This window comes from Protomyctophum bolini, assembly GCF_963924005.1.
Source record: "Protomyctophum bolini genome assembly, chromosome: 5".
NCBI classification, from domain to species: domain Eukaryota; kingdom Metazoa; phylum Chordata; class Actinopteri; order Myctophiformes; family Myctophidae; genus Protomyctophum; species Protomyctophum bolini.
In genome coordinates, this window is record NC_137866.1 from 41454436 (window position 1) to 41476898 (window position 22463).

Below are 22463 nucleotides of genomic sequence, written 5' to 3' on the forward strand. Positions count from 1 at the left end.
TGCGTTCTGCTCCGTTCGGGAGGGTGTGAGTGCAGCGCCCCTCTCCCCTTTTTAGGAGGGCGGGACAACATGCTGCTGCTGTGGAATTGTTCCAAAATAACTTCGCGGTCAGGAATGAATTCAACTTCATATTTATTCGCCTTTATAATGACTGCAAAAGTATTCTTCATCATCGCTTGAATCAATATGCCTCTCTTGCGAACATCTGTGAATTCAATTTCAATTGCTCTAGCCTACATTCCGAAGGAATGATGTGCGACGAACAGCCGATCAATTTACTTGGTATAATTAGCCATGCTATTTTGTGCAAGGTTGTTGTAGCCTATGTAAGTGGTTAATTTAGACGTGGAAAAACTATCTCTGTTCTAACAGTGAAGCATGGCCTATCAATTTAGCCTAGGTTATCGTTTCACTTAATTTCTTCCCTTAAATAGCCACCACCACTACCATCTGTCCTAAATCAAACTCACACAGACAAATGTAATCACATGATGTCTTTAGCCTACATCAAACTATCTTTTTGTATAATTGCATTTACATCATATGTGGCTGTCTCTGGGGCTGTAAAATTCAATATATCTGTCAGAATATACAGACTCTTTTAAAGTGTTCAAAGAGTATCTAACCTAATTTTATCCTGGTGCACACTGGTTGTTGTATACTATGTATAGGCTATAAAGCAATCCTCCTCCTCACTTCTGCAATATAACTGATGAGTTTGCACTCTAAGGTCACTTTGGGTCAGCAGCATAAAACGAAGACAAAGGCAGCTTCAGTGGATGAAGAGATTGATCACACAAACCCAAGGGCCAGTGGGGGCCATTGGCTACTTTGTTTTAGGGGCCCCCCTTGACTAATCAATGACAGAGAGTCAGTGGCCCCATTAGTGGTCTTTTCTGTGCTCAGTCTCATGAATATGCACACAGCTGCCAAGAGGGGAAAACACACATGGACGTTTTTGTTTTGGGTGAATCGGAATCATCGAAAGTGATACAATATCTTCTCGGACTTGGCTCTGTAATAGTGTTTGTTTCTTCACTGCTTGTTTTCCTCTGAATTTCACATTTCAGTTCAGTAATTGTTAACAGTTGAATACAATTCTGTGCAAACACACGCACGCACGCACACGCACACACACACACACACACACACACACACACACACACACACACACACACACACACACACACACACACTAAAATCCTCACTGCTCAGTATACAGAGAATGTACAAATGTATAACACAATGGACACCCCCCCCCCCCCACACACACACATACACACACACACACAAACACACGCAGTAAAATCCTCAATGTACGTAACTCTGAGAGTGTATACTTAATGTAACCAAATCATTTGGTTACATTTGTACACTTACAGAGTTAAAGGTTTATACTGTGCAAGCATCTCAAAACTATAGCCAATCTTGGAACACTAGACATCTGGACCTAATAGGTTCCACAGTCAGTAGGCTACAGTAGGCTATGTCACCGAGTACATTCATAATCTCATCCAATATTGTGATTTGTACACAGTGTGTATCTGGGGCTGCACGCCGCATGCAGAGAGCCACATTGTGTTCTGGTCCAAAGTTATAAGTGTGATCTCAGCTTGACCTGTGCCAGGCTGACTTTTAATAACTCTGGACACGTGAGTTTAATGTCCCTGGAACAAGGCTTATACCTAAGTCCCTATAGGGGTTGCTGTCCGCCATGGCCTGTCCACAGACCTACAGGTCTCTGGTAGACTCTGGACCTACGGGTTCACCCCCAGTATGACAGGCATGCAAAAACACCCCAGGAGAGGAAATTAAATTTGAAGTCTGCTTTTCTTCTTTGCAAAGGTTGTACACTTGATATACTGTAGATTATGTAACACGGCTAAATGCATTGACCACCCACTGTGTGGGTAACAATACTACTGGACTAATTACGGAGGTTCCACTTGGGAAGCAATCATAGCAATGGCAATGTCTCCCTTTGTGGTGTTTAAAATTCGATCTCCTCACACTTGGCGAATGGGGAAAATATGCATGCTGTTCATCCTCTGCAGAAATGAAAACCTATTTTTTTCATGATCAATAGCCGCAAACGGAGAATTTCCCTGACATGGAAGGCTCACACAACACCAGCACGTATGCTTAATGGGTTCACAACCCTTGAAACCCCCTGACTCCTGCAGGGGGACGTCATCTTGTCACACCGGTGGAGACCAAATGGTCCAGTTCACTCCCAGTAGTTGACCTCTCCCTGCTCCCTGGGGCGAGACGACCTGGTTGCAGTAACGCCTGGTTTCTCCAGTGCACAGTAACGTAACCTGACACACGCTGGAAGTTTCCAAAGGTAATTGCGCCCCGCTCTGTTGTGATTTCCCATCCATGCATGCTGGAAAGGTGACTTCTGCCAATACTAATTCGCAGAGAGCACTGACTGCAGCGCCGCCTCTGGATAAATCCGCCTAATGGCCTGCATGCCCCCCCCCCCCCTCCCCAACAGTGTTCACAGAGACACTGTAGAGCAGTGGTTCTCAATCTGTGGGTCGGGACCCCCAGGGGGGTCCCCACATTATATTTGGGGGACAATACTATAAAATACTATGGTATTATAATTGCGATGACAGTGAGCACTTACTATGAGACCTATAGCAGATCATGTCTGTCTCTGTGTGTGTCTGTCTGTCTGTCTGTCTGTCTGTCTGTCCCGCTATACGTCCAAATATGGAGTGTGTTGCATCATCAGCTCCATACATGGGCACAAAAGGGGCCAGGTCCACATATACTGTAACAGCGGGACAGACACACAGACAGAGAGACAGACAGACAGACATGATCTGCAGGGTCTCAGCTGCGTTCGCTTCCCGCGTACTGCATGGGTCAAACATTGGCCAAATTGTGAAACAATATAACAGAGGCAAAAATGTATCTGTGGCACCGCCACCAAGTCAAACTAAATGTAGCCTAATGCCTCAACTTCTACAATTCCAAGTGCTTGTCAGGGTGGGGCTCCCGTCGCTCCCCAGTTCAAATATGATTCTTTCTTGGGGGGTCACGTGACGTACAGCCTGAAAAGGTTGAGAACCAATGCTGTATAGAGCATCTTCAGGCCAAGGACCCCTTGGTTTAGCTAGCTGAGAGAGATGAAGTGGGGACTCCCACTTTGTGTTGCATATTTAACTTGATTTATTTAGTGTTTGTTTTAGAAAGCCTTCCTTCCAAGCTAGATGAGAGGTTTTCACCAGATTTAGCCGATTGCCTCATCAATGTGTGTTTGACCGTTGATAGAGTTGAGACCTTGGAAGTACTCCCCAGGTTTTTCTTGTGTGCGGCGTGCCAATGGGTCGCCTCCAAGTGATGATGCAGCGTTGATGGACTCATAGATTTGTTTGACAGCATAGCCTAATCAGTGTTAGATCAAATTAAATTATTTCGTTTTTTTGTTTGTTTGTTTGTTTATATACACAAGGTCTTTTCTAGGCATTTAGGAGACATTTCTGGAGGGATTTCTTCCCCCTGTGACACAGAGATTTGGCAGCCTCTCTGCAGTGACTCTGAGGGCCCCGTGGGGGGTCCCGGACCCCCTGTTGAAGACCTACGCTGAAACATTGATTTACACAGTGTTTGTTTGTCCTCCAAGTACAGTGAAGTCATCCTCCTCTCGGGTAGCTTGGCTACACTAGAAACACTGTATTCTGCGTGGTTTTCACTGAATCTCATGCCAGTGACAATGACATCACTGTCTAGCTGGGCAGGTTTTAAATATTATCTGTCTATTGCGTGACATGCATGTCCTGATCTCCCCTCTCTGTTTGAACAGGTGGAATGGGTTTCTCGCTGGTATCACGGGTCACGTGTGGAGAATGTTACTGCATTGCCACATGCAGTGTAATCCAGCCCTGTTATTATTGCACAAGGGGTTTAGCTTACAGTAAGTGTGTGGTTCAGACATTGTGGTTTCAGCCAACCTCACAGAAATATCCTCATTTTATACCAACTACGAGTACGGGCTGGGAGGGGGACCCCAAGTGGGGTCGCGGGAAGGTGACGGTGGGGTCTCACATTGACAACTGGAAATAATACAAATGTATCCCTCCCGAGTCCCATCACATCTGTTGCAAATTAATCGTTTTTGAAAAGCAGAGCCTGTCTTTATTTGGCCAAAAAAGTATAGGCTAAACTGTATACTTCCGTTTACAAATGTGTGTACTCACTCATTTGAATAGACTCATAGGAATAGACCGGGTGACAACCGGGTATAGTCTGGTGACCACCGGAGAGACGGGTGACAGCCGGAATGTAGACGGCACCCGGGTGAGCAGTATGGGTTAGCTCCCCAGCCTGTGTCCTCCGTGAGGAGGAAGCCCAACAAACCTCGGTGAGGCCTTTAGGAGGGCCATTATATTCTACCACTCCTGAATGGAGTGCCTGCGGTGCTGGGAGTCTGGTGCAACGCACAGGTCCTGGGCCTGGTGAGAGCAGGAGTGGACCTGGTGAGACGTAGGAGGGGCCCGGACAGGAGTCAACCCACAGAGCCTAGTCCTTCCACGCGCCAGAATTTGGTTCTCACAGTCCCGTCAGAGTAGTTCCGGAGCAACAGATTGTGTGGCCTTGCTCATTCCCTGATGGACTGATCGAGGGTAGCTACTGGGACGTGAGTCAGGATTTGATCAACCCAGGCTGGGTCGCCTGAGTGAGGGGTATGATGTTGGTAGACCCGAAACCCCGTTGACCTCAGGAAACATCACTGAGGATACGTCCCAGGTGCATCCATGCAATGTATTAGTTTGTTGTTGTACAGAAATACTTTACCTAAACATTGATAAGACATAACATCAGGAGAAATCAATTGTGTTGTTAATGTTTTTTCCAATTGATTGATTTATTTTAACAGACTACAGTTAACAGTATAACAGTTTTTTTGGTACAATTTTACAATGATGCTAAAAAGCCACAAAAAGCCCTAGGAGGGCTTGTTTCCATTGTGGTCCTATGCATTCAGTTCATCAAGAATATATATTCTTATTCAAGGCCATTTCACAAAATGGGATCCTGTTCTAAACTAGAAATTACATAATATCAGCAAAACGCCCAACATGTCACAGTGTAATTAGAGACATACTGTATATAATAATCAGACTGTAATCAGCTGTAATTGCACATCGAGTAGCCAAATATCACACTTGTGGCCTAGTCTACACAATTAGGTCGACGAAAGTCTTTTCTAGTCAAACATTGTTTTCTTTTCAACTCAAATGTGTTTTCATTCACTCCTGCACCAAGTCAAAGATAGGAGAGGAAGTGTTTAATGCTAACCAGTAAAGACAGGGTATACTGTGTCTCTACAGGGTGCCACGTAGTAATGAAAGTGACTCCCCACCTGTGTCTTGTAAAGACTTTCCAGGCCCCGGTTAATGGGATGTCTGCAGAGGCCTTCGATCTTTGAACTCAAGGGTATACCATTCTGTTTGCTGCTTTAGCAGCAAAATTACAAAATGTACTACTTTCATCTAGTTGAAGGCCTCTCCAGTGTCTCCACTGGGTAAGAATTTCCACAAAAAGAATTGTCAAGGTCTTTAGAAGCAATTAAACTCCTCTTGAACTCAGAGAGTACTACCAATCTGTTTGCTTTTATAGCAGCACAATTACAAAATGCAGTCTATTTCCATCAAGCTTTGTTTGAATTTAATGCCTATACACTGGGTTAGAATTTCAATAAAAACTGGCAAGGTCTTTAGACACAATTTAACTCCTCTCATGCTTCAAAATAGTCTAAAATACATTAATGTCGAAATTACTTCACCTCTCCTCATGTGAATTTCGCCATTTCAAATGAAAGACACTGTCTCAATGTTTTGCAGCAGTTAGAAATAGAATACATTAGCACTGGGGGCACATGGAAGTGTTCTAGGGAGATTATGCCTTTGTCCATGATTACAAATGGATAGAGCTGAAAATGCAAAACCACTCAACTCTGTCAACCAAATGCGTGCACCATGGAAATAGTCAGGGAATTTAAAGCTTGGCACTAAAGAACGTGTAAAGGGAATTAACACCTATAACAAAGTCCCCTTACAGCTGCCTATTTTCTCTCGGTTTGACAATATCAATGGTAATTTAAACCATAAGCCACAGAGGTAATAAGAACAATAGTTAACTACATGTATGTTAGATTGTTAGTAAGAATTACTAACATAACATATAGGTGTCATGAATGTAACAAGGAAGTGAACAATCAGGTGCCATGTTTCTAGACTACAATTTCTGGGACCCCAATACAATACAATCTCTGGGACCCCAATCTACACTTAAATTAAACTCAGAGAGACACAAAATGGATCCTTTTTGCCCCTGGTAGTGCCAACGCCAACGCTGAAAACCAGTGATCTAGAGAAGACAACGTTCACCCTTATCATTATTTCACCATGGTAATAATTTTGGCTATAGTCACACAACTCCTCCTCTCGTTTTGCATTTCATGGAACACACAGAATGGCTCCCGGAGGCTATAGGGCTGGCTTCACTGCATTGTAAGAACCTTTTATTATGTCTACCTACAGCACTCTTTCCTGCACCTCGGGGACCCTAAAAAGGCTGTGCACTTCCCAAACTTTTAGGAATGGCCGGCAGCCCTAGCTGAAGCCCCATTACGCATGCTGATGAATGCTGATCCAACACTTAAGAGTTCACTGCTGTTGAGTAAGCATTTAAAATAAGCAGCGCTGTTGCTGTGAGTGACCTTCCTGCACCTTTCTTGTTTTCACCTAACCATGCACGATGGCCAGTAGCGTTGCCAGATTGTAGGCTACAAGAGAAACAAGCGGCCGGGGGTACGAAAACAAGCCCGAAAGACGTGACAATTAAGGCCATGCGATCACAGTCATGACACACACAGGGGAATCCCCAGCAAAATGAGATAATGTAATATCAAAATAGTATCAAAATCATATTTGCCTCTTGAACCCTATAATAACATATATCATCAACCAAATGCGTTTTGAATGTTTTTTTCAACACAAATGTTGCATGGGGGTCCTGCATCCCTGTTCATCAAGAAGGAAGCCCAAATAAGTATACAGTTTAGAAACAAGAACAAGCCTAAAGTCGCTCATGAAAAGCACTAAGCAGACATGGCAACACTACTTCTTGCACCTCCTCATTTAGGCTCAACCAAGCATGATGGCCAAGTAACATTCCCGAACCGTCTTCAGTCCCATCAGGAAGGATGGGATCACTGACGCATGCCATGACGCAAAGCCAATGAGTGGCAGCTGCACGATATTATTCCCACATGGGAAATATTATATGTGCCATTAGGCTCTGCCATATTATATGACTGTCGCGTGCCGAAAATAGCAGATCTACAAGCTCACACCGAGCTGTGTTCTTAGACACCTTGTGAGAATGTAGAGCTGCTATTTTGGCACCCGGCAATGTAGAAATGTAATCTGTTGAAAGTCCTGCATTCAAAATGTTATATAGGCTACCAGTACAAAGTACAAAATTATTCACAACAAACTTACAATAGCAAGTAGCCTACCCATTGTGCAGAATGACCATTTCACAATCATATTGTTGTATTTTCATTAGTAGCTTATGCATTCATTATTATTTTGTTTAATGTTGCAGCTAGTAAAGTTGGGGCTGGTTTTAATTACTTTATGATCTGCTGAGTAGTGTAACCTATTATAATATATCACACTTAAACAGTTAATGTATGTTTTGTATGAATAATCTGTAATTATTATAATAATGATGTACTATATTAGAATGCAAACTAAATAATTGAAGCTGTCAAATAACTGTGGTAGAGTAAAAAGTACAATATTTCCATCCGAGATATATGGGGTGGAAGTATACTTTTTTTTAAATAATCAACAAAACCTGTGTGCCATCAAAGTAAACTTTATAACACTGAAATATGGCTATTTGCTGATTATTGCAGATATTGTACTGTAACTGTGATTTTATTTCACTGGTGGAAGTCTATTACACTATTACAAGTTTGATGAAGTGTGCTGTAAATGTGTCCCGCTCTGTGATTGATTCCACAATACAGGCTGAATTGTATCCACAATTTGCAGAATATTTTATCCCGGTAACTTGGATCAAGTGGCAGCCAGCCTCTTAAAAGTCTACACAAATTTCACAGAAAGTAGAAATCTGAACATTTTAAAAGGTTATGCCTCATCGATTTGCCAAAAACAATGGCAAGAAGTTTCCCCCTCATTCATTTGAGAACTTACTTTTTCTCTCCTTGGATTTAGTCCACATCAGCCCCCGAAAACTGGCAAACCTATGTGCAGAGGAAATGACATGTAAGATCTATCCAGGTCACAGAAACTAGCTCCACATTACAAGCATTTTGACTTTATTTCTGTCTGGAACCGCAGTTTTCTGTTGTTGTCTAGACATGAGGGCCATACAGTAAATCTGGGGTATTAGTTGAACTCTGAAAGAATTAAATCAACACCCCAGATTTTCACGGTGCAGTCTGTCTCACAGACATACACCGATGACACTCTGGTATGTTGTTTTCCTTTTCCTGAGACAAAGTGACAGCATTCATTCTAAACATCTCTGCTACCTATATGTTGCCCACACACACACACACACACACACACAGCTCTTTATACTTCTTCCTAGGTGTGTTTGAACGGTCTGAAGGGAGGGAGCCCACACTAAACTGTCATGTCAAAACAAATGGAACCTGTAGTAGGTCTCAGGTTTCATTCTCCGCTGCTGTCCATGCATTGAAGAGTGCACAGACCCAACAAAACCCACTCACATCAAATCATAATGGGAACAACAGCCAGTGGAAGAAAGGTACTATTTCTTCCCCATTTACTTTAAGTAAAAGTAGCAATACCACAAATACTCTGTTACAAGTTAAAGTATTGAACATTTTACTTGCGTAAAAGAACAAAAGTATTGGCATCAAAATATACGTATACAGCACCAATGTAAACCTGGAGCAGGGGGAAAATAACTCTTAAGACCTGATCTGTTTCACGTTTCATAATGTTGTCAGATGTAGTTTTCTCTGTTGACTGTGCTGGCAGCTGACATGTACATAACACCATGGTGGTGTAAGAATTTCTCAAGTTTTAAGTAAATTAACGTAGGCCTACTTTCCAACATCGGAGAACACAGCACAGCACTGCTTACTGTCAAGGATGTGCTCTCATTGACAATGCTGAGTAATACAACATGTTACCTTTGGCACAAATTATTATGTAAAACACTCCAAATCAAGCTTTTATAATGAAGCTATGCAATGCATTTCACTGCGTCCAAGAAAACAGTCAGGGATGAACATCATTGTAACGAGATCAAAGAAAATACGTATTCACAGTCTTGGTAACAGACCATATTTCTGCTATGGACCAATAATGCCAGGCAATGATGTCATATTACATTGGGGATGAATTGTTTGTTCTTGATTGCACCATGCTCCTTTGTGCGCCAAGACTAGCCAAAAACGTGGTCATTGTATTCCTTTGCAACCATAAAGTCCTGTATGTTTGTAACCCTATGTTCATTCATCATCCTAGTAGGCCTATTGGAATGGATTTGGTTAATGTGCACTATAACCTACTCAAGTCGCTCTCAAACATTTGTACAAGAACCCCCAATTGATATGAATTTGGCTGCGGACCCTCATTTGAAAATATTTTGTGCCAGGGACCCTCATGAGTTTATGAAAAAGGAAGATCTCCATTGCTTCGGGAGGTGCTGTGAGCTTGTAGATCGGCTATTTTTGAATAGCCAAAGAATAAAATGTGGACAAGTGTCTAAACTGTTCTTCATTTTGCTGGGGACACCCACCTGGAAGACCCCTGGGGGTCCCCGAGCCCCAATTTGAAAACCAGTGCGCTACTCCATAATTAGCAAACACGTGACGAGCAACTAAAGCAACTAAACATAAAATCATTTCTCATACAGTTTTCCAGTCTGTACAGTAGTCATATCATACCCATGTGTTTCTGGACAAATGTACAGATAGCCGTCACTGACACCTAGGGGTGGAAATGGGTGCACCATGCTTGATTCAAGAACCTGAACCTGTGTAGGTCGTATGGTGTAGGTGCCTCAATATAAAGACCCCAAATATTAGTGGCAGGCTGGCAACAAATTGCATGAAACTATGAAGGGGTATTCTCTCTCTCTCTCTCTCTCTCTGTGTGTGTGTGTGTGTGTGTGTGTGTGTGTGTGTGTGTGTGTGTGTGTGTGTGTGTGTGTGTGTGTGTGTGTGTGTGTGTGTGTGTGTGTGTGTGTGTGTGTGTGTGTGTGTGTGTTCAAACAATAGACAATCCACAAACAATAATAGGCTACAAAATAACCATTGCAAATAAATTCTTCATCATATATGCCCATTTACCTGTCATTCTGACAGCCTACTGGTCAGTGACATTACATTCACCACAAAATCTAAGTAATATCTGATCCAGACCTGATCCACTTGTGCATCTTCTGTGCTATATTATTCTGCAAGTTAATTTCTATTTTTCTAGTTAAAAAATAAACTTGCCTTGCCTATTGATTGACTGATTCTAGGTATTAACATTAATAAATAAATAATACACACAATAAATCATACAGAGGATGACATAAAGTTTATCAAAATACCTCTTTCCAATGTGGTCCTGTAGTCTATTATATTCTATTGACAGCTGCACATTATGGACCATAGAGTTATATGACGGGAGTGGGACAGACGACCCTTATATTTAACTCTATGGACAGACCATAGTTAATTTAATGACACTCGTCATCAGCAGTCGCCCAGATCCGTTTTCAGTGACGTTTATACTTCAATTCCCAGAATGCACGCTCGAACTCCAATTACCGTTAATGGCGCGACCGTCCTCACCGCCGGTACTTGTCTGTGGTTTATGGTCTGTGTACGAGGAAATACGAAATATTTTATAACTTTTTGTGTATGAATATAGTACATAATTTAATTTAACTGAACGGTGTGACTATTTCCAGTAGCCTATTGTCTCCGACAACAAGGAAGGAAGAGGGATTTTATTTTGAAGAGCACGCGTGCCGTGGAGTAGTATAGGAGGCAGGCAGTGCATCATCATCATGACTGTGTGCGCCGGCTCTCCTCATCTTATTCATTAACTTCAAGCTACTATCATATTTCACGCCAGCGGTCATAGTATTTACGCGTGTGAATGTAAACGCCTACTAGTCCTCCTACTGCCGTGGTTCAACACGCGGCGGGGCGCGCAAACCTACCGTCTGTACAGTATATGGAAGAAGTTTAAGTGTTTAGGCAGGGGAACCACATTTTCATTCATCCGGGGTTTGTTTATTAGCTGTCTGTCAGTCTCGAGTCTCGACTCAGTGTGGAGGCTGGGGGCTCACGTTGAAGTTTGAACCGGGCATGGTGATGGCGGTCATTATTAAAGTATTAATATGTGCACTGACGTTAATATTCGGTCACACTGGTCTCGCCTCGAAGCTAAACGTTCCCAAAGTGTTGCTGCCACTGGCCAGAGGCACCAGAATAAACTTCACACTGGAGGCGACTGAAGGTTGCTACAGATGGTGAGTACCTTTTTATTGGCTGCTGATGAGGGGGGAACAAATAGCAGATCTACAAGCTCACAGCGCGTCGCTTCTGCGACGCGTTGTAAGCTTGTAGATCTGACATTTGTTTGGCGCGCCACACCGTCCTACGACGAAATGTAAAAACCCAGACTAATAAAAATCAATTTTTTTCTAGAAACAGCCAGAGTTGGCCAACATTATGTAAATAAAAAACAGCATACAGTGCAACTGACAAATACAGAACAAAACATGAAATCGTGAGAGTTTAAAACCGCATAAACATGAAGCTGCGGTACACACAAACTGTCTGTGTCTAGCTGCTGCTGTCCTGACATGACTTCACTCTGCCATGAAAAGCGAACCGGACTTGAGCTCTCATATTTCATGCGGGGCATGCGAGGCCACATGGCCGACAACAAATCACTAAACTAGTGGAATCATGCTCACTGTGCGTGCGATTCACTTAAAACCGTGTGTGTGTATTGTTGTATGAAATGAAACTTCAACAAAAGTCAGCATTATGAGATGAACTGACTTATTTTAGACAATGGAAGTAATAATAGGCCCGAAGAGCTGAAAGAACCCTATTGTTTTCGTGGTTTCCGTGAGATATGGTTAACAATGACATCATCGTCAATGATATCCAAGTTCAAGTTGTGTCACTATACTTTGACACGAGTTTGACGGTGACCCATATCGGCCTGATGGGGGCGCTATGATTAAATGTCAAAATTTAGATTCAGAGAAAAGTCATCACTTCTCTGTGAGTCTGATTGATGCACAACATACAACTTGCTATTACACAATTTGTCTTCACTCAAATGTGCCTCAATAACTACTACATTTTGTACCATTTAAATTTTCTCCTAAACCATAGCAATCTGTAGGACCGATTGCTACCAGATCTTCTGCGGATCAAGCTTATCAGAACTAATCTATCAAGACAGATAGGCCTACTTTGTTTTCCGTAGCTGAATGGGTTCCCACTTCCCAGATTGTATAAAACTGACATACAGAGCGTGGTGATATCTTATTTAGATTGGAAGATATTGACCTAGTATGAACTTGTCATGAGGCTGCACTGCGGGGCTTCATTTCTAGGACCCTGTCTGTCACCCTAGCATCACGACACCTAGTGAATGACCATGTCAACTGGCTAGACCTACGTAACAACATTTTCATAGTTTGCTTGAATCCATGCTTCAATTTTGACGATGTATTTAATGAGGTAATAATCACCTTCCAGGTCATCTACTAGACCAGAGGTAGCCAGCATTCAGCCCATAGCTGCAGACAGCAGCAGAGACTGCTCCCAGACAGCTGTCCTCCAGGTCTTCTCCACCCAGCCTACCAGACTGACCAGCATCATCCAAGCTGAGGATGTTGGTAAGTACAGTACAACACAAACCGGCTCAACAAATACAGCCTGAACGTGTTGAGTAGTACTGTATTAATACATATTATATAGAACGTCTTTGTAAGTTGCAAAGTGCTCCACAAAACTGGAACAAATTACATACACTTTAATCAGATGAAATGACACAAATTAAAATAGAATAAAAGATAGAATAAAAAGAGCTAAACCAAATTATAAATAATAATAAAACAAGAGATTCAAGAGACAAATGCAGCATAGATAAGGTGATTTACGGAAGGTGCTTTTCTGAACGGGTTTGTTTTTAGAAGTGATTTAAGAAACGATACAGAATCGGCTCGTGGGATGGCCTCAGGTAGGGCATTCCACAGTTAGTCTGAAAGTTAATACACTTGTTCGTACCGTGAACTGTTTAGAATTTCGAAAGGCAAGTTCAAAAGGATCAAACCATTTACAATAATATTTGATACAATATGCACAACATTGCATCGTTCATGTTGCCAATCCTCTTAAACTCTGAATGATGTATAGTTCTGTTGCACAATTCATGGCTCTAGTCTTTTTTCCCTCCACCCTTTCCCTATAACAATGTACAGCATTGACTCTATATTGTTCTGCAGGCCTGTCATGGCAGCTGTTGTGTTGACAGACTCACAGGCTTCTCCAGCTGTTGGCACACAAGACAGACAATGCTGTATTGACTTTACCCACTTGAACCCAAGCGTCCTTTCTCTGTGCATGTCATAAAAGATTTGCAGAAAATAGCCGTCCTACAAGCCCACAATTTGACCAGTTGTGGCTGTTGTAGATTGGCTATTTTTGGCGAATAGTTTTGGTGCAGGGAAAAGGGAGGGGTGGGGGCGTTACCTGGGGGTCCCCAGCTGAATTGGTTAATATAACATCACAATCATTTTGAGAACCAGTGCTGTAGATGCAGAGTAAAAATACAATCACATACTCGGAATGCAGTATACAAAATATACAATTTACACCACTACCCCCAGTAGTGCTTGCACTACAGATCAGATACTGTAATGTCTGTACTGTTTCCAATCCAAGCAATTATTCTGATATTTGTTTCTTTCTGGAACCTCCAATCTGCTCTGTAAAATCCTCAGTGTTTATTTAACTCTGACAGTGTGTGTACAAATGGATCTGTAAGGAGGATAGATTTGTTTCTCAGAGATATACAAGCTCAAAAGGTTCCATTATTTGGACATTGAGAAACGGTGACCTACTGTATGCACTAGTATGCAGTAAGTTACCGGCATGTTCAGTAAGTAAGAGAAATGAGGTGGCGTGTAATGGCCAGGTGGCTGACCTTCCATCGTAGATGTGTTGCATAATTAAGGTTCACAACAACCAATATCCCAGACCCACCACTCTTCTGAACAGCGCTTTGTGCTCTGCTAATGGGACCCATGCGGTTTGAAACAGCCCCTTCAGCTGTTCAGAATCTGCACTGAACAGCAAACACCTGACTTAACTATGTATAAGTTGTACCATACATCATACATGTACAGTCATATGAGAACATAACCATTCTGGGTCACATCTGGTGGCACGTTTTTTAATCGAGTCGAAAAACAACTTCCTGTAACTTTGTAAAGTTCCAGGAAGTTGTTAATCTTATAAAGCAGGGGCGTCAAACTACCACCCTGACCCATTAGGGCTGCAACTAACGATTATTTTCAGAATTGATTAATCACCGTTTATATAAAGGATTAATCGATTCATCGGATTATGGAGGCAATTTAGCTACGCCTCAGACTTGAGATGTTTTTGGATAACTGGATACCTGCTTGTGTGTCATATTTTGCTTTGCAGTCGCTACTGTGCATGTGTAACTATCAGCAAATTGTAAGAGGGGTTTGTTCAATTGTATTTTCCAGGGTGAGTTTTTTTTAAATGTGCTACAGTGCTACTGCTATGACACCTACTTTCTCCCATTTGCAGTTACAGGTCAGGTCCTCCGTTGTGATGCCATTGTGGACGCCATCAGTGAGATCCACATTGTGTCCACCACCAGAGAACTGCATTTGGAAGACTCTCCTCTGGTTCTGAAAATCCATGCAAAGGATGCTGAAGGTACAGTACTGTATATGATGTGCACTCGATAACACTGTTAAACAATCAAAACACATCAACATCAATCATACATGCCATTAAAACAAAACCACAATACAAATTAAGCAAAAAAGAAAGTACAAAGCGGTTCCATTGCACCCCAAGCCAAATTCCGGCTGGTCCGGTGCATCTCGGGAGCGGCATTGGTGTGTGTAGAAGAAGAAAGGCACTGGAGCAAACTCGGACAATTAAAGCCTTTTTCAATTTACAGGGTGTAGGCAAACCGGCTCAGAGTTTGCTCCAGTGCCTTCCTTCCTCTGAGCAAAACTGAAAATCAAGTTATGGTGGGTGGGCTGGCTGGCAGATGCCCATTATAATTTGCTCATTTGGACATTCGGGATCCGACGTGTTGTCAACACAATACCCAGCAACTGAGATGGGATTAATAGCCCAAGATCACACCAAACACACCATAAGCCTTCCAATGCTGGGTACCCAAACCTAAACATGCTGATAATTGCGACACAATAACGCTGACAACCCCGGCTGACAACCTGGCGCTATGTGCTGGGTGTCTTATCTTCATTGCACCACACAGTTATGTATCCTGAGGTAGCACTAGGCGATATGGATATGGACGATTGGACGATATGGGGGGGGGCTGTAGGAGACATAGGCTTCAGAAACATAAAATCAATAATCAATACAATCACACAGGGCAACCTGATAGCGAATGTTTACGGGGAAATCCTCTTATCAACTAGCCTCGGAAACCCAGGCGTTTTTATTTCCAGGGACAAAAAAAAAGTCTGGGGCCATGTCCACTTCAATATGGCATACAGTAGTGCAAATGTCGATCACTCTCTGCTGATTTCTGATCGTCTGCACCTTTGTTAAATTGACGCACACACGTACACACATACACTCCTCTCTCTCTCTCTGTCGCTCTAATTCATTAGTCTCATGTCACACAGCAGCGTCTGATTCTCCCGGCGGATCCTGCCGGGAGCTGCCATGTAAGCATACTGTAGGTGGACCCCAGGCTACTTGTGTCATTATGTCATTCCCCTATTGGCGTACTCTCCACATTTCCTTTCCTTTCTCTATTGTCGTTGCCAATAAAGGCTAAAGAAATGCAGAAAATGTAATTAATTCATACAATTTCCAGACAACTAAAACACAACATGGGTACTGTACATGGTGGAACCGGTTAAAAACTATTTGCTGGTAGAGTTCAGCTATTATGCAGTCTTCAGGCTTGCAGGTAACCCAATCCACATAACTGCTACCGAGTATAAACAAATTAAGAGTCCTTAACCATACAACCTTTGAATCCGCAACACTCATGCCCTAGCACTTTATTGCGATATTCAAATCCAAAGGAAATGTATATAATATTGATATATTGCCCACCTATTGTGACTCGAGGCATGCCAGGCCTCCATCCTGTACCCAGCGTACAGGCTTTTAATTCTCCTCATAGTGTCATTTCTAAATGATAATACTGGGTTATTACTTATTACAGTATAATGGCACTGTAATATAATTCTCAAACCAGTCTGTGCTTGCCATTGATAATGGAGCAGCTCATGAAGTCTTTATAATCAAAGGATTTCATACTATTTCATACTATTTTTTTAGTATTTGTCTGCGTTAACTTTTCTCCAGTGGGATCTACGGCGCATCATTTGCATAACTACTGCAGTAACCTTTCAAAGTGATGATTGAGATAACCCTGGGCAGCTTTTCCTTTACCCTCAGGCAGCTGGGAGTTGGCTCTATTTGTTCTGTCCCACTGCTTCCATTTATGGCAGACACATACTTAGCTAATGAGCTGTAGCACACAGGATCCTTCTCTATGATGGCCCCAAGGCCCGTGTTTTGTTTGTTTGCTTTGGCCTAAACGTATACTTTGAATTTGTCAGATGAAGGTAGAGGCGCAAATCCCATCATAAAAGAGGTCTTGCTTCAGCTAATTCAATTCAACTGCCAGAGGCATTAAGGCAAGTGTTGTTGTCACCTAGTCTAAGCCCCAGACACTAGCTAGTGGAAATGTTTGTTTAGCAGTGTGTATGTAGGATTGGTCATGTCTTTTGTGTCATGGCTCTGTAGCGTGTGTCTTGTTATGTCTGTATGTCCGTTGGCTTATCGTGCAAACTTTTGGACCGATCAGCGACAACTTTATTGTGCACCCTCCTGCCAGTAGTATGAAGTACTATATATTTTACATTTGACTATGGTGTGGGACCAGTTTTAAACCTTGCCCAAAAATACTATACAACTCAAAGTCTCACACATGACTGATGTCATAGACTGTAATCGGAATCAAAAGGTAGAAGCTCACATACAAACTCTTTGAAGGCAGGTCCTGCTGGCCCCTGAAGTGAACTTAGATTCACCTAGAGAGCACACTGTTGTTTCTCCCAAGTTGCTATTTGAATCAAGAGTGACGTCTGGAGCCCATGCTCTTCTTCAGACTGAGTCTGATCAGCTATTTTCTACGAAGAGATTTGTTGCAGAGCAGGGGACTTCAACAGGGGGCCCGGGACCCCTAGCCTAGGGGTTCCTCAGAGCTACTACAGGGGGGGCAGCCAATTATTTGTGCGATTAGTTTTTATTTATTTGTTATAGTTGAATCATTTGAACCTTAGCATCCATATTCGGAGGAGGAATGTTAGCCAGCAGCTCATGCATGTGCTGCAAGGTAGTGAGCCTGTGTAGATTGTTTATTTTTGGCAGAGTCGTTTGGTGTGTAGACCGAGGGAAAGCGAGCAGACCAAGTACAGAGTGAAAGGTCAAGTTTACAAAGTATTGAGGGTTTAACCCATTTAGGCCTGACGTCGAAATAAAAAAAAACTCTTCTGAAAGAAATAATATATATTCAAAGATTTGTGCCACATTTTCACGATTAATTTTTTTTGCAGATCTGCTATATTTCAATAGCTAAACTGTAACATAATGCTTAGTTAAAATACCAAAACGGGTTCCCGTACAGAATGGTTTAAGTGGTTAGAATCGTAATATGTGATTTAGATTCAGAGAAATCACCTGTCTTTTTATTTTTCTTATTATCATTGCAGGTAACATCTTCAGCACTCTGGCGGGCCTGGTGTTTGATTGGACCACTGTGAAAGATGCAGACACGGATGGATTCTCCGACAACTCAATACGGTAAATCTTCCTTCTATATTGACTTTAACAGTAGATCGCCAACTACCACATACAGAGGCACCAAGATGTGTGGTGTGGAACCTTAATTGTAATCGATGCGTTAATGTTGCACAAAATTAAGCTGTTGATCTAGTGCACTGGTTGTCAACGTAAGGTCCAGGGACCGTTAAGTGGTCCAAATTGACTTTTAGGGTGGCAATACACTACCTCAAAGTCACATGCGTGCACACATCCGCCTGGTTGACGGCAGACTGCTGGGCGGGCAATTGGCAAATTCAGTGTAGCCAGCCCCCCCCCCCCCCACCCCCTCTGCTGTGCCTCGCAATAAACACAACACACACACAGGGAGAGATACAGACTGAGACTGTTGCCTGATTGGTGCTTCTTTCATACCATGGTACATTATTATTATTATTATTATCTTACCATGGTACATTGTGTCTGATCTACAAGCTCAAGCTGACAACGCGTCGTCTCATCAGCAACACTTGTGGTCTTGCGCGACACCATCGTGCGACGAAAAATAGGCTTGTGCAGTGCATGGCATTAATATATTTGGTGTACATGTACATTGTACGAGCATAGAGCTAATCGGTCGTTTATACATTGATTACACACACTGTGTGTGTGTGTGTGTGTGTGTGTGTGTGTGTGTGTGTGTGTGTGTGTGTGTGTGTGTGTGTGTGTGTGTGTGTGTGTGTGTGGGAGATCAGCGGGATATGGGCATTGTGGCCCCCTCCCTTGCAGTAGCGAGCCAGATAAATATCAAACGCGTTTGAAAATGATCGGAGTGGTTCAACTCAGGAGGGTTCAGATTGGATCTTTGAACACTCACACTAGACTAGACGATAATTTATGCCCGAGAATCTCTTCCAATGGAGTCGCGGTCCCACTTGAGCGTCAAATCTGGTATTTTCGGATAGTGTAATAAGGGCACCTTTATGGGCCTGTAACTTTGAGAGTGTACAAATGAACAAAAGGGACCCGGGGGGGATGACGATAATAATTGATATAGTGATTATTTAATCAAAGTGCATTGTGTGTTCTACCTTCAAGGTGGTTATTCGTTTACTGTATAGCTAGTGTGATTAATCATTCCAGGGGTCAGTTGCAAGTGGGTCACACTGAGTGTGTAATGCATTTTCTATTTTTTTTTCTTTTTTCCCCAAGTGTCCTTAAATTCTCAGAGTCAACCTACACCCCTCCTGGCTACATCTCTGAAATGGAGCGTGTTGGGAAACAGGGAGACATTATTTTGGTATCGGGACAGAAAACGGGTCACGCCAAGATAAAAGCTAAGATGCAAGAGCCTCTGTATAAGGTACAGTAAGCTGTTTTTGTTTATTGATGATGATGCATAAAGCATAATATAACTATTTGTTTGCTTCTGTGGAACTCGAGTGCAATGTCGATGCAGCAGGAAATTATAAATGGCCCCAAGGTCTTTGTGGTCTATTTTTAGAAAGAGACAGAGGCATCACAAGAATAGAAAGAAGTGCAGTTGTTACGCCCCTCTGTGCTAGCCGTTTAATTCTCCTGGGATGTACAGTAGAGGTCTATAAATAGAAGCAGCTTGCATAACAAAGATGGCTCCTGCTCCTCTGGCCTCATCTGTGACGTCAGAGCTATGCGTATGTGATGATAAATGTCCTTGAACCTCGACTGCTGTTGGCCGATAAAAGTACTACCTGCCTTATCTGCCTTATAAGGCGCGGACATGCTCGTCAGAGGTTTTGGATTAGATGGTAATAAATTATTACCCATATACGACTTGACAAAGGGTAAAATGTAAGTGTCATTCGTCCCTGAAAAATGCTAAGGAATAGTATTTGCTGTAGCAGCACATTTAGTATCAGTAACGGTATGCATGTTAATTGAACGGCTGATGGCCAAATTGAAGTCACGGTCGCATGGTTTGAGTCAGAAGCAGCCTTATTGAGTATTGCATGTTGTTTGTGTGCATGTTTGTTGCGCAGTAACCATGGTAACCTTGGGCATCCGTTCCACAGGATGTGGGCGCAGCAGAAATTAAACTGCTGACTCTAGAGAACATCCTGTTGAGTCCTGCGTACAACGTGTACCTGCTGGCACACTCCTCCATAAGCTACAAGGTCCAGAAGATCAGACAGGACAAGATCACAGGTGGGACTGGGACTCTGCCCAAGGCCCAGTAAACCAGATTCTTCTGCTGTTCACAGCAAAATCCTACGTGTTCCTGAGCATGTATAAATGTAGCCTTTTGTACACATGAATAATGAACACAGGAGAATGTTACTTTGTAGTGAATCATAGCATACTAAATGTACCAAATTCTAATCCCCATGTAGTGTGTACAACTGTACATACTGTATTACAATTCTGTGTTGCTACTCGACACAAAATAAATTGTAACCACTATTATACTTTGTTGACCAGAGTCATCCAGGCCTACTTTTCTTTTAAACTCTACACAAATTGCTGATGTACTGTACAAGCTTGCAATGTGTTGTGAGCGTATACATTGGCTATTTTTGGCAAATGTTCACAGAGTACAGGGTAGAGACTGTAGAGGGTAGCACAGGTTCAATCAAATTGACCCAGACCGAGACGGACCTGTGGATAACTGGACTGGGACCAGTACAGTGCCACTCGTGTCCAGGTTGAGTATCCCTCTGGATTTGACTGTGAAAGCATGTGGAGCTGACATGTGTATGTTTTGTCTTGGGCGTGTGCAGAGCTTCCGATGCCATGTGACCAGTATGAGCTCCATCTCCAGAATGGCGTGCTGGGCCCGGATGCAGACCCACAGCTCCCTGTGGCTCGTCTGGACCAGCGTACCTCCACGGCCACCGCCGTCCAACTGGGACACATCAACGTGGTGCTGGACCACAAGCGTATCCTTCCTTACATTTCAAAGTGATTTCAGTATGGGAACACATTCGGTAAAGGGGAAAAAAAGTGTTTTTGCCTCTGGCGGCACCAAGTGATATGCTGTAAGCTGTCTGCTATTATTTAATAGCCAATGTATATACAATCGATAAAAGTGGTTAAAAGGATTCTGACGTTGTGTTAACTAATTTTGCTCGGGACCACCTTGTACCCCCCAAAGATCTCTAGAGGTCCCCAGAACCCACTTTGAGAACCAATGCTGTAATTTGCCTGTGTGTGTGTGTGTGTGTGTGTGTGTGTGTGTGTGTGTGTGTGTGTGTGTGTGTGTGTGTGTGTAAATTGTAAGGAACAGTGTGTGTGGCCGTGGTCAGAGCCAGTGAAGTAGAATTGGTTGTTGATGTAATGAGACACGGCAGACCGGGCTAAAAGGGTCTGAGGTGCTAAACCAGGATTTGTAGTTGGAAGTGCAAACTTGGGATCTTCTTAGACACGCTTCCATGTTCTCAAATGGTTCATTAATGTGCCATTTATTTACCTAACTTGGCTTTTCCTTAATAGCAACAACTCAGGACTTCGGATTCAGGGAGTGTCTCGTCTTCCCAGCAGCACTCTGTATGTGGTTGAACCAGGTTACCTAGGTCTGTTTCTTTCTTTCTCCATTTTTATCTAAACCCTATTAAAGCTGCACTCTGTAACTTCAAACCTGGGTTATCCACGCAGTGGACTTTATTTAATATTATTAATATCATTTTTATACCACTGAGCAGGTCGGTCAAAATAGCATTTTTGAGTGGTGCAACCGCTCCCTTACGGAGCGCTGTGTGTGTGGCTGGGTGGGTGGGTCTGAGCACGAAAACAGCATGGTTGTTTTTCACCACTGTGTGTGTGTGTGTGTGTGTGTGTGTGTGTGTGTGTGCGCGTGTGTGCGCACACACGACACACACGCATGTATTAACTGTATATGCTTTCGGGTGTGCCAGTACAGTACAGTAGAGGGACCCCCACACGGTAACTCTGTCATTTCTCAACCCTTTTGGATGCGGGGCGGCACGTGGGTCTGGAAAAAAGTTTAAGCAAGATAGTGACCCGAGTTGCAACTGGATGAATGAATACTGAGGACTTTACTGTGTACTGCCAGTATGTTGCCATTTTACTTGATTTAGATTCTGTATTGTGACTATGATGGTTTTATTATTCTATTCAGGTTTTAAGATTCGTCCAGGTGACAGCTGGATTCTTGAGACAGGAAGAGTGTATGATATCCACATTGAAGTATTCGACAAATCCAGCAATAGAATTTACCTATCTGATGTAAGTATGTCTCATTATCATTTAACCCTTAAGACCTGAGCCTGATTCGTACAAATACCTTAAATCACTACTTCTCACTTTCAAGATTTCTCAAAAATAAATAAATAAGTAAACA

At 42.7% G+C, this 22463-nt stretch overlaps 1 protein-coding gene across 2 annotated transcripts in view; it reads left to right on the forward strand.

Annotated features, from left to right (window-relative positions):
* The first annotated feature begins 10958 nt into the window (after nucleotides 1-10958).
* The window catches only part of nup210 (nucleoporin 210), a 54223-nt gene continuing 42718 nt past the window's right edge, over nucleotides 10959-22463 (forward strand). For both annotated transcript variants that reach the window (XM_080764144.1, XM_080764145.1), the window contains exons 1-9: nucleotides 10959-11553; nucleotides 12803-12942; nucleotides 14888-15019; nucleotides 18079-18169; nucleotides 19340-19490; nucleotides 20179-20311; nucleotides 20884-21042; nucleotides 21607-21675; nucleotides 22242-22348. In XM_080764144.1, coding sequence (XP_080620270.1) covers nucleotides 11390-11553; nucleotides 12803-12942; nucleotides 14888-15019; nucleotides 18079-18169; nucleotides 19340-19490; nucleotides 20179-20311; nucleotides 20884-21042; nucleotides 21607-21675; nucleotides 22242-22348 — 1146 coding nt within the window. In that variant the 5' untranslated portion in view covers nucleotides 10959-11389. The remainder of the gene's footprint in view (nucleotides 11554-12802; nucleotides 12943-14887; nucleotides 15020-18078; nucleotides 18170-19339; nucleotides 19491-20178; nucleotides 20312-20883; nucleotides 21043-21606; nucleotides 21676-22241; nucleotides 22349-22463) is intronic.